Source organism: Harpia harpyja, chromosome 3 (assembly GCF_026419915.1).
Source record: "Harpia harpyja isolate bHarHar1 chromosome 3, bHarHar1 primary haplotype, whole genome shotgun sequence".
NCBI classification, from domain to species: Eukaryota; Metazoa; Chordata; class Aves; order Accipitriformes; family Accipitridae; genus Harpia; species Harpia harpyja.
The window spans coordinates 75,233,398-75,248,940 of NC_068942.1; the positions used below are offsets into that span (position 1 = coordinate 75,233,398).

The following is a 15,543-nucleotide window of genomic DNA, read 5'->3' on the forward strand; positions in this document are numbered from 1 at the left end:
ATTTTACCTTATATTGGCATAACCCCTCCGACCTACATTCTTTGTTATCAACCCTTGCTTGCATTTAGATTATTTCAGATGGTTTGGTTTAAGTGAATTTAATGTTTTAAACATTTACAAATACGTACAAATCTCTCTTCTAAATTTACAGTTACACAACCATTCTGTAACCGTGGCACAGTTCAATCTTAGTTAAGTTTTGTTTTTTAAATACAATTCTTCTGAGAAATGCAATCAATTTACAAAGGATGACAAATTTACAGTTTTCTGACTTAAAACCATGTGAAATTTTATTTTAAAAGATGTCTTGACTGCTTGATTGTCCACCTATCCAGCAATAAAAATGAAGTGATAGCATTAGGGCTGCTGCGGTAAATAATTTCTTAAGTAGCATTACTGTCTACTTGAGGGAGAAATAACCAGCTTGGTGGGTCAGCAGAAACAGATGCAGGGGCAAAACAGGTCAGCAAAATTGTGAATAGATCATACTGACTCAAAAGTATTTGTATTGGCATGTGTAAACAGGAATGTAGTCTGTGACAGGCATGACAGCAGATGCTGGCGTTGTTGAGGCCTTAATTGTAGTACTGTGTCCAGTCTTGGGTGCTGCAGTTCAAAAAAGATGTGAATGGTTTTGAGACAACACAGGGAGAAGAAATAAGCATCTTGAGAGGTTTAAAACTGTGACAGACAAGGAAGGATTGAAATGAGCTGGAATTGCTTAGTCTATAGGAAAAAAAAATTAGGGGAGACATATTTTTTAAGATATGCAGGAGGCATACTGAGAGACGAGAGGCAAAACTGCTCATGTCCATTACAGTTATACTTCAGTAGCCACGAGCTTTTATTTTAACTAGTGTTCCAGCTTCCTCAATGTGAGCTGGACCAGAGAACTTACCTGGCTGAAAATTAGCAATTTTGAAAGTAGTTTCACAACAGCTTGTATCACTCTAAATCGAGTCTGCCACAGTCCCACCTCCTCCGTTATGCCAACACTGGTACTCGCATACCTGGAGGGTAAGCTGAGTGAGACAAAAACTAGGTATCCTTTGTAGGATGAGTGATGTTCAGAGGGTTCAGGCACTCACTGCCTGCACAAACAGGGTGGATGTGACTGACCCATCAAAGCAACCAGCTCTCAAACTGCCCTTGATCACATTTGCTAAAAAAATGACTGTACCTCAGAGGGTTTTGGTCATATCAACACAGGAGGACTGCTGCTCATGTGACTCAATTTTTTTTTTCCTGCCAGAAATACAGGGGAAACGGTGGATAGTATTTTCAAACATAATAGTCATATTAACACCATTAGTTGTATTTTGGGGGGAAAAAAAACCAAACCCAACCGCCAAAACCCCACCAAACACCGAGCCATCAGGTAAATAAATTTAAACAAAATTTATGATATTTAACAATACCATCTACAAGCACTCGTTGTGTTGGCCGCTACGCACATAAATACACCTAAAAAAAAAAAAAAAAAGCGCAAAATGATTCAGACAGCAATCGCGCACTGGCCAAAGAAACCCAAGGGTAAGGGGTGCAGGGCTGCAGAAACCCTGCCGCCGGGAAGTAAACCACTGCCTCCCGGCTCCCATTACGGAGCAAAACAAGGAAACGGCGGGCCGTGCCTGACGCGGTTCGGTCCCTCCGGCGGCCCCGCGGCCTCTCGCACCGCCAGGCCGGCCCCTCCCGCCCGCAGCCCTCCCCGGGAAGGGGGCTCTGGACCCCCTTACGAAGGCGGGGCGCGGCGGGACAGCGACTTTACCTCAGCATTAGCAGGGTTTTACCTCAGCATTAGCAGGGTTGGTTATTTTTTTTTTTTTTTTTACCTCAGCCGACGGGCTTCGCTCTGGCGGCGGCCGGCGCTCGTCCGGCCCGCAGAGGGACGAGAAGCGCGATGCCGACGACGAGCCGCCGGCCGCCGCAGCCCCGGCCGGCACCGCCTCCTCCTCCTCCTCCTCTTCCTCCTCCTCCTCCGGCAGCGCTCCGCTTTCCCGGCTGTCCCGGCGGCGGCGGCGGGCGCCAATGAGGCGGCGCGTCCCGGCGGCAGGCTCCAGTGGGCGGGCGCGGGGGGCGGGCCGCGGGCCGGGGGGGGTGGCAGCACTCTCGGTTGTGAGTGAGTGAGTGAGTGTGTGTGAGTGAGTGCCATGGCCGGAGCCCGCTGAGAGTGACAATAGGAGCGAGCCGGAGCGCGACCCCGACGCCCACCGGGATCCCCCCTCTCACCTGAGCCAGCCGCCGGCGGAAGAGGCCTTCCCTCCCCTCGCAGCACCACCGCGCCGCCCGCCTGGCCTGTCCCCCCCCCCCCCCCCCGCCCCGGCTCCCGGCCGCCCGCACCGCGCCCGCCGCTCCCCCTCGGCTCGGTCCGCGCTCGGCTCCCCTCGCGCCCCCACCCTCCCCCCCCCGCTCCCCGCCGCCGCCGCCGCCTCCTCAGGGCCCCCTCCGCCGGGCTCCGCCGGGAATGTGAGTGAGGCAGCAGCCATCGCAGGCAGGGGGCCGCGCCGAGTGCATGGGACTGAGCGGAGCCCGAGCAGCCGCCCGCTCCTGAACCCGCCGCCAACGCCGCCCTGCGCCGGGGAGGCCGCCAACGCCGCCGAGGCCTACAGGCTCCTGCGCCGCCGCCGCCGCGGCAGGGACCGAGCCCGGCGCGTACCACATTCGGGCCGCCGCCGCCGCCGCCGCCAAGGCATCGGCCGCGCTCCGCCAAGCCCGGCTCACGTCGCCGCCGCCTCCCTCCCGTCTCCGGCTTCTCTACCAGGAGGGTCAAGGTAACTCCATCCCTCCGTCCCTCCGCGCCGGCCCGCGGGGGAGCGGCGAGGCGGCGGCGGTGCGGGGAGGAGGCGCGGGCGGGCCGAGGCGGGGAGGGGGGGGGGGGGCGGCCGGGCGGCGGTGAGGAGGCGCGGGGGGCTGCGGGGAGGACATGTTCCAGCTGCGGTGCTCCGCGGCTCCCTTCTGGAAATGACAGCCGATAGCAGCAGGCGGGAGGCAGCTAATTACACCTCTGCTTCCCCGGGCGCGGAGCGAGCCGCTGGCTCCCTTCCCCGGTGGTATCCGTCGGTATTTTCACGTCCACTCGCCTCTCCGTGCATTACAACCCCCCCACCCCGCGGGGACCAGCAGATCTGATGTGCGTGGCTTCGTATTTACCAAAATACTTCGGGAATAAAATAAGATCCCCTGCTGAAAGAAACGAGAAGCCGCGGCTGGGGTTGCAGCTTTCCCACTCGCACACAATGAATAATCTCGGGCTTTTTTTTTTTTTTTTCTTCCCCCACTGTTCGTTGAAACAGTGTGTTTCACTGTGATAGTGTATTCAGGAGAGCGAATGTTCATTTGGAGAGATGAAAAAAAGATCAGTGTTTACTGTAAGGTTGTTAGGCTGGATGTAGTCTTGTTGAATTAGAATTAGATTTTAATAATTTATAAAGCAGGTTAGGGAAACTGTTACTAAATTTACAGCAGAGAAGTGTCAGTAAAGCTTCTTGCTGACACAATGATCCTGCAGTTTAAGTGATCTACTTTAGTCCCTGTCCATTAATATTATTTTTTTTTTTTTTGGTAATTTAATTTTGAGAGAGCGTGCAAACATTTCTGCAAAAATGGTTACACTTTAATGGTGCACGTGATGAGGGGGTGAATCTTTTTGATGAGATGAAATGGGGCCAACCAATTCAGGTTTTAAGAATATATTTTTGCTGATATTTCCAGAATTTGGTTTATGTAACAGGTAACTTTGTGTTTATGTTTTTTTGGCGGACTGTTGAAATCTTGGAAGTGGGTTGCTAAAGTACAGGCCCTTCTATTTCAGTTTATCTGACTTTTTTTATTTATTAATCTTGGCTGGGGCCTGAATGCCCTGGTGGTGGTGGCGGCATTTCCCCCCCCCCCCAGATGATAAACAAGAGCAGTTTAAGGTGCAGGTTCATGTTGCTGATAGTAAATTATATTTAGAAAGCATAAGTTGGTAGTGAAAGAATGCCTCAGGAGAAATAAAAAAGATGGAATAAGGTTTTTTCATTATTGTAATGCCAGCTGCACAGTTCAGCTTCTGGGTGCTGCACATGCTTCCTCGAAGAAGCTATGGAGTTTATACTTCCATTTTTGATAGATTTAGTGCATGTATATGTAATTTTGCATTAAATAGTTTTTTCGAAACTTGTTTACACTGTTGCAATAAATCATACTTTCTAAAGCTTTTCTTACAAAAGGCAAACCCAAGTAGCATGTTTCAATGGATTTAATAATTTATGAAGCATATGAGTAACCAAATATTTTAATAAAATAAGTACTCGAAAGTGTTCTCTATATTGTGGAATCAACTTCTTTTAGCGTACGAGTCACTTTGGTAATTGAAGTCAACAGACATTGAGGATGAGTAATGCTTTCCAAGGACATGTTCTAAGACCCTGATCCTGCAAATGCTTATGCCGATGCTTAACTTTGCACGAGTGTGTAGCCTTACTGAAATCAACAGAGCTGCTCTTGTTAATGATTGTGTTATTAATGCAGGTAGTTGTGTTGATTTCAGTAGAGGTGCACATGCTGGTGAAGTTAACTGTACGCAGAGCCACTTGAAATATGTAGGCCTAAGTTCCTCCTATCTCGTTTCCCTTAAGTATTACTCCTGTATTTCACCAAGATGTGATGGGCCTTTTTAACAGACAGGACAAGACTAGTAAATACAACAGCTGGATGGATTAATTCACTGTTTAAATGTTTCCTTTGGGTATTTCTTAGTTGTATGGAATCAGCTACAGGAGTACTACCAAGGCAAGTTTTATAGGAAGAAGCAATGCTTATTTCTTAGACCAGATGATAGGGTTGGGAAACAAACAAACTTTTGCTTGCAGAAACCTTTTCTTGCTCTCTGCCTCTCCCTGCAAACCTTGTCTGGCTTATGCCCCTAGAACAGTTATGGCTACCACATTGCTATTCTTACAGAAATGCCAGAACGTGGAATAACTATGTGTAAAGAGACTCACAAGAAAATAACTGAGTATTTCTAAAATGGAGAATAAAGAAGTAATATTTAGAATTTGTCAGTGTTAGGGAAATTGTGAAGCATAGCAGTACTTTTTGCTATACTTTCTTAAATTTCTATAAAATCTTGTGTGTAGGTGTGGCAAATAAACTGAATTTTTCTTCTGTCCTATTTTTTTTTTTGTCCTATGCATATTGATGACTTTAATGCCCCCAAAAATTTGTACCTTTTTGTTTACCCATTCTTTAGCACGCATGGTCCCTTCCAGAATGAGTTGAAGTTACTTCGTCCCAAAGAATACACGGTTTAAGGCTACAATCCTATGTCAGGTCTGCAGGTGTATGAAGTTGTGTTGACATAATGATGTCAGCATTAGGTCTGAATTTTTCCTGCTGCAGGATTTTTGGCAAATGGGAGGCATAGATAAAAAAAGTGAGCGAGAAGAATTATTACACTGTTCCATTAAGTTTGTTCCATACAATTTGTGCATGTGTTGGTGGGGTAGCTCTTTTAACAGTCTGTCTGGGTGAACTGTCAGCAAGAGAGTGGTGCAGAAAGAAGAAGATTTTTGGAAAATTTAGGTTAATATTTACCCATTTCATCCATTTGGAATATATTTGTAACATTTGTTTTCCTTCAGTAGGGATATGTCCTCAGCACCAACTACTCCTCCATCAGTGGATAAAGTAGACGGATTTTCTCGGAAGTCCGTCAGAAAAGCCAGACAGAAGAGGTCACAAAGCTCTTCCCAGTTTAGGTCTCAGGGCAAGCCTATCGAGTTAACTCCCCTGCCTCTGCTAAAAGGTAAGATCAAGAATGATTTTTAATAAATAAAACAATTTTACTCCACAGCCAGCTTCTAAACTCAAAGTATTCTATTGCCAGAAATTGCAGGGAAATTTTGCCAGCAATGAGGAATATTTCATGCCAGAAATGTATGTATTTAAGCTCTACAAAATATTTTATCTGTGACTTGAGGGTGCGGTAATTGTTTGCAATACTTTTGAAAGTTTTAAATGCTAATGTTTACCCGTACCATGACTTGAATTTTCAAGGCGCTCAGGCTATGTGTGAGTTATTTTAGTTTGAGAATCCTCAACAGTTGATATAAATGAGCAACAATTTTGGTAAGGGTAAATTGACTTGTAAGCAGAGGGAAGCTGTTTTTTAGTATCATTCCTTGATGTGTGGGTCTGCAACTGTGACAGTGGTGCCAAATGCAGCCCACAGGCATATTTTGAATGCCCTACAGCAAGGTATTAGTGGGGACATGGGACCCCCTCTCATACCATTTGTGAATGGGTAGCTCCCAGCTCCTGGCTTCTGCTGGGTTTTGAAATCGAAAGGTCCCATGAGCTGTAGCCTCTCAAGAGGAAAGATGCTGCCAATCAGGTCTTAGGCAAGACACTACTGTTTTGAGAGCTTGCATACCCCATCTCTGGTTGAGTTTCTGCTGGCAGATTTAACCTCTAATTTGGGAAAGAAAATTGTGATCCAGCATAATACCCTTGAAAGGATGCCAATATCTCTAATATCTTGAATGCTTCCCCTAAATCCGTTGTCACTGAATTTCAGTACAAATCCAGGGGCCAAAAGCACCTCTCAGAATTATGTCTGTCTGGTTAAGAAAGGGGGAATCGCCTTTCAGAAGTGTTTCTTTTCCACTGAATTCTCAAATGGTTTTTTAGTTTTGTGGATTTTTTTCATTGCTATTCTTTTCTGCTATAAGTAGGGAAAATAAGCATGGTTGGTGCTGATAATTCTGGAAAATAGCAAGATTAATAGGTTTAATATTACATCTGTCCCATATTGGCTTTGTGGGCAAGTATATTTCCCACATTACCTCCACTACCTGTTTGACAAATTTGTTAATCAGAGTATTGAAATATGTCATAAATGTGTGATTGCACTTTGGTTTAGTTCTTAACCCCAGTTCTCCATAAGAAGAGAGAAGTTTCAAAAAAAACCCCCCAAAACAAACCAACCCCTCCCAAAAACTCACACCTTAGCGTGTATCTTTTAATTAAATTAAAAGTAGGATTCTAGGATTAGTTCTAGCGGAGTTGTCATTAAAATATTTGGGGCTTCTTTCTGTGGGATACCTGTAAGAATGCACAAATGGCCATACTGGGTCAAAAGAAAGGTCCATCTAGCCCCACTGCATTGTGCCTGGCAGTGACCCCCTTGCAAGTGTGGAGGAGAGTAGAAGAGCGGGAGACCTGGAGTAACACTGTACCAGAATGCTCCCCTGCTTCAGCATTTCTCAATTTAGGGTCTGTCGGTGCCAGCGGATTTGACTTTGTAGTCTGTGATGAGTATTATTTTATGAATTTTTCCCATTGTTTTGTGACAGTATGATAAAGAAACAAATGCTCCTTTAAAATAATTCTAAAGCTCAGTTTTGTACTTTCGCAGGTCATTTTTGATATGCAGGTCATTTCCTTTGAAAATACTAGTTGCTACACTTCAGAAGGCGAATGGAGTTTATCCTTTGTCTTAAATGGCTACATTACTGGTGTCGATTGAGATTTGTATTTGTATCAATGAAGAAATTGTTGTTACAATTATTTCATTCTTTTGTGTGTTCCATTCAGGGAATAAGCTAGGCATGTGCACAGGCATAAGAAAAACGTTGCCTTTGTCGGAGGACCTGGTCTTGTAGAAACATAGGCATATGCAGGTGCTTAATTTGACTACTGCTGCTAGTCCCGTGGATTGAGATATAAAACTATAATAAGATAAAACAAACAGATGGGGAGCAGAGAGTGTTGGTGAGACATTTATGATTAGTGTCATAATGAGTTACAGTGGTCCAGCTTCAAATTAAGAATCTGATCCTGTGAGTTAGTTTTCCTTCTTTGACTTAATGCGGATTCCCAGAGGCACAGGGATCTACCTGTGCAGATTAATTTGCAGGATTTGGGCCTAACAATCTATCTGAAACAGCAGTGGTATTGGTCCCTGCTGAACTGCCTACTGGCAGTTAAAAATCATGCAACTGTTTGGAAATATTCTTGACCTACATTAGTATTTGTAACATTATGGATTATTAAACCTGAAAGAAGTGAGGAAACAATTTTCTCCTGCATTTTGCATACTTTTCTTGGCCAGCTGCCTGAAGGTCCTAATTATTTAAACTCTTAGGTTTACACTTATCTTCAAACAACTGACTAGTCCTATTACTTCAGTCCAGTGACCATGAGATTTCCAATGTTATCCTTATTGTTTGGGTCTTTCAAACCAAAACAGAGAAGAGGTTTCAGCAAAATAGCTTTTTAAAGTCTCAGAAAAATGAAATCAGTTTGGAGATCTATAGTTGCTAAGTTTATTTAAACTTCTTGTTTTGGGTAAATTTCAAGTTTAATGAAACATCTTCAGAAATATTTCAGTACAGGAAATTTTTAGAGGACAGACCTTGAATTCAACCTTAGACATATTTCATATTCATGATGGAGGGGCTTTGCTAACAAAAACATACATGCTATGCTCCCTTCTTTTCTTTTTTTTTTTTTTTTAATAGCTATATTGCATGCTGACATTTGCAGGCTGCCTTCTCTCAGACAGCACTTTTATGGACTTCAGTATCTTCTTTGATTACAAGAATCATGTATGCAGAAAACTAGATAAATGCTTAGTCCATTCTTTGCAAGTTTTTATACTATGCCTGTCACCATAATGAGTTGAGCACCTTCCAGTAGTGTATTAAGTGACGTGACTACACATCTGTCACATCTTATCTGCTCTCATTCCTTTCCCTAGGGGCAGAGTCATATATAGTGAAATGGCTTGTTTTGGTAGTGTTTTAATGCAGTCTGTTGCCTTCTGTGAACATACATGCCTGTATTGCAAAAACAAATAGATAAGTCAGTGTTGTTGTTGTTCATTTGGTAATAAAAATCTTCCAGAAAAGAAAAATAGAAGAGACGGTATGTTTTGATGCTATGTACAAGTCTGAAGGATAACCCGCTATTTAGGAAATGTAATAAGAAGAACTGGAATTTTTGGTATTACTTATTCCAGAAAAAAAAGTATAGAGAAATTAAGTTGTTACTGTTGGTTTTTGGTTTTTTTTTTTTTTTTTTAATTGACAGAAGTGTGTGTATTGTATCTTTTGGTAAACAAATATTTAATGTATTTATAAAATAAGATGTGCCTTCTGTGGCTCTGTTGGGCTAAGTTTAGGCTTTCAAAAGCCACAAGCCAAAAAGCTGCTCTGTTTGCTACAGTAAAGACTTAACCTTTCTGATAATTTAATTATATTTTTATTTATTGCATTGTGACTAAATCTAATTTGGAGTTATCTTTTTTAATATGACTAATGTCCAGTATAACACTTTAAAACCAGCCTTTTCTCCTTTGTTTCAAGTGTAGACAAATGGGACCAGAAGTGCATATGGAAGTTGTGATACAATTATCCTGCATGTTCGATATGCGTACTCATATATATGTTTCAATCTCGCATGCATTTTTAAATGTTTGCATGCTCTTGCCTGGTGTATCTTGCAGTGCATTATAGCTTGTGATTTTGGCTTTACTTCTAAAGAGGCTGTTGGTATCATCAAGGCTGACAGGTCCCCTAGATAACCGGTTTGTGGCAGAGCAGTCCTGGTGAAGGGCCCTTTTCTGGGAATGAGTACTTCCACCTCTGTGCCTCAGTCAAACCCAGCTCAAGTTTGTTAACCCAGTTAGTGGCATGCCTCAAATCATGCTTGTTCTGTAGAGGAAGATAGTATTGTGTGTGCATTGGATAGGTGTATTATTTATGGGAGGCTTATTTTACTTTCATTTTGCATGGATACTCTTTTTACTTAGAAGTCTCTAGAGGTAGATTGGTAGGAGTGCAATGTTAGAAAACAATTGGTTGGAAAAAAGTGTATTGTAGTACTGGACACGTGAAAACAGAGCAATTTCAGTATTGCCTGTAAAAGGGGGAGGGGAAGTTCATTTATTTTTCTGCCAGTGTCTGTAATGGTGGGGGAGTGTCCAAAGGGTGAAGACATACATATAGATGACTAAAAAGATCATATGCCTTATGAATACGTGTTTAGCATCTTGAGAAACTGGACAGAAGACTTGCATGTAATTCACAGTATTCTTCCCATCCCCCTCAACCTCATTAAAAATACATAAGTTAGGTAAAGCAAGCCATCCAAAAGTAAGACTGTTAAATTTTAAATCAGTGTATCCCATTTTTGTAATTTCAAGGTGTGGTTCTTTTTTCCTATCATCCTCCCGCATTTTCCAATGATCTAATATATTTAGTATGGTTTCAGAAAACCTGAAAGTAAACTACTGTATATTTTTGTTGAAAACAGCTCAAAGTATGATTTTTATTTTTAGATAATTTTTCTTCCTTAAAATAGGTACGCAGAACAGAAGTTCTCTGTCAACAATACCAATTGCTTTGCTACCTCGATATTATGAAATTTATTGAGTTTCAAGTACATTTATCAGATAGTTTCCATGGCATTAAAGAATTGCTGTAGTGGCAACAAAAGAGCATTGCATAGTCAAAAAGGGAAAATCTCTTTTCACTTGCTGTTTGCTTTTGATCATCATATTATTTCCCTATAGTTGAGATTTTATTACAAGCTTTTCTTACGAGTCCTATCTATAGGTCAAATGCTGAAGTTCCTAAATAGTAAAAAAATCCTACCAACTCCAAAAGACTCTTGACTAAGTGAGAACTGCAAGATGTGCACCTTCTTTTTCAAATAGAGTTACTTTTGATTTTTTTTAAAAAAATCTCCTTTATCATAAAAAAAAGTCTGGCTTTTTCAGACTTATGAATACTGCCTTCAGAACTGTACATATGGGAAATAGTTATGATTTGAGTTGTAGAAGCAGAAAAATATAGCTTCTATTTTCTGTTGACTTCCATGGGGGTTGGCTGCTTGTCTTTTCTGTGCTACTGTCCATTTGTGAAATATGGGAATGCTTTACAGATATCAATAATATACCTAAACTAAATACTTTCTCCTAATTTATAAACAGAAATGTAGGGTCATAGTGGTTATGACTTTTCAAAATAAAATTTTGCTTTATTTCCATAATTGGAAATAGATCCCAGGACTCCTAATTCATTGTGTGGAAGAAGTGCTGGAACTTGGTTTGTGCTGTACATAATCAATGGTGAATCAAGCATCAATCCTGGAACTATTTTCAGGAATTTAGTGCCCATTCTGTTTGAAATAAATCTAGACATAATGGGTCATCTCTGTGTAAGATTTGGGAATAGGACCACAATCCCAAAATGGAGAAGGACTTAGCCTATTTATTATTTTTTCTTAAGATGTATGAGGTCCTTGTCATACGTAATTAATTTCTTCACTTTCTCTTATGCTCTTGGTAGTTGTTTTTTGAATGTATACCTAACTTTCTTTTTAATTTTTTCAACATCTGGCAGTTGTAGAATAATTCTTTCCAATAATCTGAAAGGTTTCTGGTTGCTTCTAAAAAGTGTTTGTTTGATGGTGTTTAGAAAGGGCCATATACTAATCACATTCTGTCTGTTTGAATTTTTCTCCGCTTGTTATTGTCTCCCACATTTGGAGTGTAGTTTTGTAGAGTTACATTTGTAGAGAAAGTGCATGTGTAGAAATGCTGACTTGAAGTTAAGATCACAGTAAAAGAATACCTCCTTATCTTAACAGTGTATTAGTGAAACTGCAGTTGGTGAGAAATTCTGTCAGCTTAGCCCTGATCTTGTAATGTTTCCATTCAGTTGCCTTTATTTATTTCTAAGTCTCTTTAGGTCTGGTGATTTTCCCATAGCCATCAAGGTGGTGGGTTTTTGTTTGTTGGAAGGGGGGTGGTGTTTTATTTTGTTTTGCTTTTTAACCTGAAGCCTTCAGTGTAATTAATTGTTTTACTTCTGGAATTTCTCAGTCTACCTTCTGGAAGTGTTAAGTGATGATCATTCCCACCTCCTCCTTTTTTCTTTTATGTTTCCTATTTATGAAGTAACTTGTAATCACTGTGTAAAATGTATTTCTGCACTCTTCACAAGATTGAGTCTAAAATGTTGGTAATTTTCTGCAGGAACTAAAGTTTAGACTTTAGCATCATCAGAAACTCTAGTTTTCAGTCTGTATTTGTACGGTATGTCTCTATAATATGTTTCTCAGTATTATTTATTTCTCTAATAATATTACAATTTTCTTTTCTGTGTCCAAGTGTAACCCTATGGGTCTGTAATAGAACCTCCTGTTTCTGTAATAAGTACCTCCTTTATATTCCTTTCCCAAAGTACCTTTGACAAATATAACTTCTGGTTTAGCCATGCAATTATTTCTATATAGTGTATGTGATTGTTGAAGTATGGTGCTGCCTTTATAATTGATTATGATATGGAGCTTTACTGTTGTGAAAGGTGCATTTTCCGTATCTCTGGAATTATGTGTGTATTTATAAAATCTGTGTTTGTGTATGTTAAATGTGTGTAATATGTATCTGTGTATATAAATGTTATATATATTTAATGTCATACATAAAGTTTCGGTTTTGAGCTTATTTAATTTTCTCTTCTGTTCTTAAAATTCAATACTTATAATGGGATACTACTTGTGTTCATTGGTAAAGCTTTAGAATAAGGAAGCAGTTCCTTCACGTTCATCCGTTGTAAGCTACTGCCTCCCTGAGAAAAGAGCACTGGGGAGTGGGAGGAGGACAGAAAACTATTTTTAGATTCAGGGTAACTTCCTCTCACCTACAGTTTTTTCATTCAAGTTATTACTGTTTCTTTGGCTCAATCAAGCAAAAATCCTTAGAAGTAACAGACGAGAGGACTCGCTGAGTTCAGTGAGTTTTGGTAGGGTTGGGCATTTATGGATTAGTGGTGGGATCGTGTAATCTTGGTAACTGTCCAGTTGGGCAAATGGGGACACATTACTCTATAAAAGTTAAGGAAAACCTGTTAGAAAAATACGAGAGTCTTCTTTCAGAAAGACATGGCAGGGTTTATCTTCGTTTGAAGCCTTGCTGGTTCTAAGTGTCAGTCTTGCAGGTGCAGTTACATGAGGGTATTTTCTGGTGGCAAAGCTTCTTTGAGAAGTTCCCAAGCATACATCACCGTGCACTGCCTCTCATCTGTGCTGAGACAAGTGTCTGTGGGGCCACAATGTAAATGAGATTGTTAAAAACATATCACCTCCTCCTAATTTTAGTGATGTGCTTGATCCTGTCTCCTCTCAGTTAATTCAGCAGAACTGAAACAGTGGTGAACTCTTACGTAGGATTGATGGTTCTGGGTGTGTGGCTTTCTGCTTGAAAAAAAAAAAAAAAAAAAAGTAAAAAAAACCTGCTGCAGCTACAGTCTGAGTATCTTTATCAAGCGTTTTCAAAAGATAAGGCAGCTGTCCAAAGAACCAGTGTAAAATACTTTTGTGCCCTTAGTTGTTGCATTTGATTGAAAAAATTGTATGTTTTGAACAGTCTTAAAGTCAAGCTACAAGGGGAATCAGTTTCGATCAGGAGTAATAATGATTTACAGTAATGGAAGGTTTTTCACCAGTAGGTTTTTCTAATCGATAGTGATGAGTGTATAATTTTGAAAATGTATATATTCTTAGATTTGTTTAATATAACAATATATTTTTTCAATCTCCTGTACCAGGTTTATTCTTTGAGTCACAGTATGTCTGATATTAACTGTATTATATTGTTGTATTGCTTGAAAACAAAGTATGCAATATAATAATTTTATTTTAAAACACTTTAACATTTTATGATGTTTTATTAATATTTTTATAAAAAAATCATTATTTTGCATTTATGCCCTTTATTAATTTTTACCACTATTTTTTCCTTTCCGATTCGTATGACAGGTTCTTAACTGTGGTGTTTTCTTTGCATGTGAAGTGCATGGTCCTTCCCCTAGCACCTGCAAGAGTCTGGGGCAGTATAACAGAGTTGATGTACCTGGTTAAATGGGCAGAAGGTGAGAAAGTGAAAGGGATCTTTTCAGGGTAGATTCCTAAAAGAAAAAATAGAATAGCAGGTTGCTGTAAAGTCTGTTGAACATCATTGGACATATTGCTAGCTCTTCTGTAACAGTAGTTTCTTGTGTTTCCTGATTTGAAGAGCTTGTTCTAATAACTTAATGTTGGACTACAGAACTGACCAAGCTATGAGAGGTGGAGGCAAGCAGTTTGTTATTCTGATTATAAAAGTTTGTGCATAATTAGGGGTTTTTTGAAGATTTTTATGAATTTAAAAAGATGTAGCTGCTGCAAAACTTCAGTCACAGACTTAGCCTTCCTTACTTGATGGGTATTTGCAGAAGCTAAAGTAAATCATCAGTGGTGTCTCAGGTGATGAATAAATGCAGATAACTGTGTGTACCTACTGGTAAAAGTATTAGTTTTAGGACTTGACCCCCCAGTTGGAGATAATGGTTAAGTACTCAGATACAGTAATTTTTATTTGGAAAAATCAGATATCTTCATGAGGAATGTTAAGCTGAAATTGTATGTTGTCTGGAGAAGTACTTTACTGTCAGATTTTGATTGAAACAGTGAAATAAATATAACTTGCATAGTTACCCATTTTATCCTTTTCATTGTGAAGAGTGGCTAGGTATAAACATAGTTTGTGTAATGGGAGGGAAGTGTTTCTTTAGGTATTCTTTTATCATGAGGTTAAGAAGATCTGTCATTCTAATTGTTATTTGTAATGGGTTTCTAACTCTTTTTGAGGAGCATCAGAAAAAATGTTTAGTGTCATTAAGAAGAAATAACTGGTTTCTGTCGGATGTGGTCTGTAGTTTTCTGTGGGATTCCTGGAAGATTTTCAGAAAGTTTTAGGGCTACATTGTGTGAGATCTCTTATTTTTTCACCATGCTTGTGATATCTACCTGATCTGAGCTGGCCTTTTGTTGTTTGTGATTTCTGTGCCTCTTTGCAATGTCATGAGTTTAGTTTAATATTATCCTGACTCTCCTGGCTTCTTTTTTGTCTGTGCTTGTACTAAACTTGAATTTTCAAGTTTTAAAATGCAAGTGACAGTAAATTTTTTTTGTTGCTTTCAAGGTTTTGGATATATTGTCATATGGATTATGTTGTGAAGGAAGACTACTGCAAGTTAAATTTCTCATATTACAAATGGATATTGGGGATGGTCAGAAACTGAAGAAAAGATGATTCCAGATTTTAGAGGAATTAAATATTCTTATTTTTCTTTTATGTTACCTGGTAGGATGTAATGTGGATGCATAAACTTCCTTTAGTTTTCCTTGCAGTCTCCACTTTCACATTCCAATAGCGGGGCATAGATGTTACATGCAGTCTCTTTATTTATAAAATGTTTTCTGGTTTCACACAAGGTTAATTGTTCAAAACTGTTTCTAGAGAATATGTTTTCCCATCTCTGTGAAAACAAAGGTGCAAAAGATGGTGATTACAGCTGAGACGGTACTTGAATCACTGTAGAGAACATAACTTACTTGTTGAATGTTGTCAGTGTTACCAAGGGAGAGTGAATTTGGCAGCTTGTTATCTTTTGGTGTTTTCAAATAACATTTTTGGGATAGCTTTCTGAAGAAGTTGAGGTGGTACTGTGT

General features: G+C 40.3%; 1 protein-coding gene and 1 long non-coding RNA gene across 7 annotated transcripts in view; one reads left to right on the plus strand and one right to left on the minus strand.

Annotated features, from left to right (window-relative positions):
* Positions 1–263: 263 nt before the first annotated feature.
* On the minus strand, positions 264–2,321 carry LOC128140052 (uncharacterized). 3 transcript variants are annotated; one of them, XR_008234597.1, is made up of 4 exons: positions 1,833–2,321; positions 1,181–1,464; positions 899–1,010; positions 264–606 (listed from the first exon to the last, which is right to left on the minus strand). It is a non-coding gene; the product is annotated as an uncharacterized LOC128140052 (long non-coding RNA). The 3 variants fall into 3 exon arrangements; XR_008234598.1 differs by having other exon boundaries at positions 899–1,022; XR_008234596.1 differs by lacking the exons at positions 1,181–1,464; positions 1,833–2,321 and having other exon boundaries at positions 899–1,174.
* A 98-nt stretch (positions 2,322–2,419) lies between these two features.
* The window catches only part of PPP2R5E (protein phosphatase 2 regulatory subunit B'epsilon), a 77,359-nt gene continuing 64,235 nt past the window's right edge, over positions 2,420–15,543 (plus strand). For 2 of the 4 annotated variants that reach the window (XM_052783426.1, XM_052783427.1), the window contains exons 1-2: positions 2,627–2,771; positions 5,625–5,788. In XM_052783426.1, the coding sequence (XP_052639386.1) occupies positions 5,632–5,788 (157 nt within the window). In that variant the 5' untranslated portion in view covers positions 2,627–2,771; positions 5,625–5,631. Of the gene's footprint in view, positions 2,772–5,624; positions 5,789–15,543 lie in introns of all 4 variants that reach the window. The other 2 variants (XM_052783430.1, XM_052783424.1) reach the window with 2 other exon arrangements.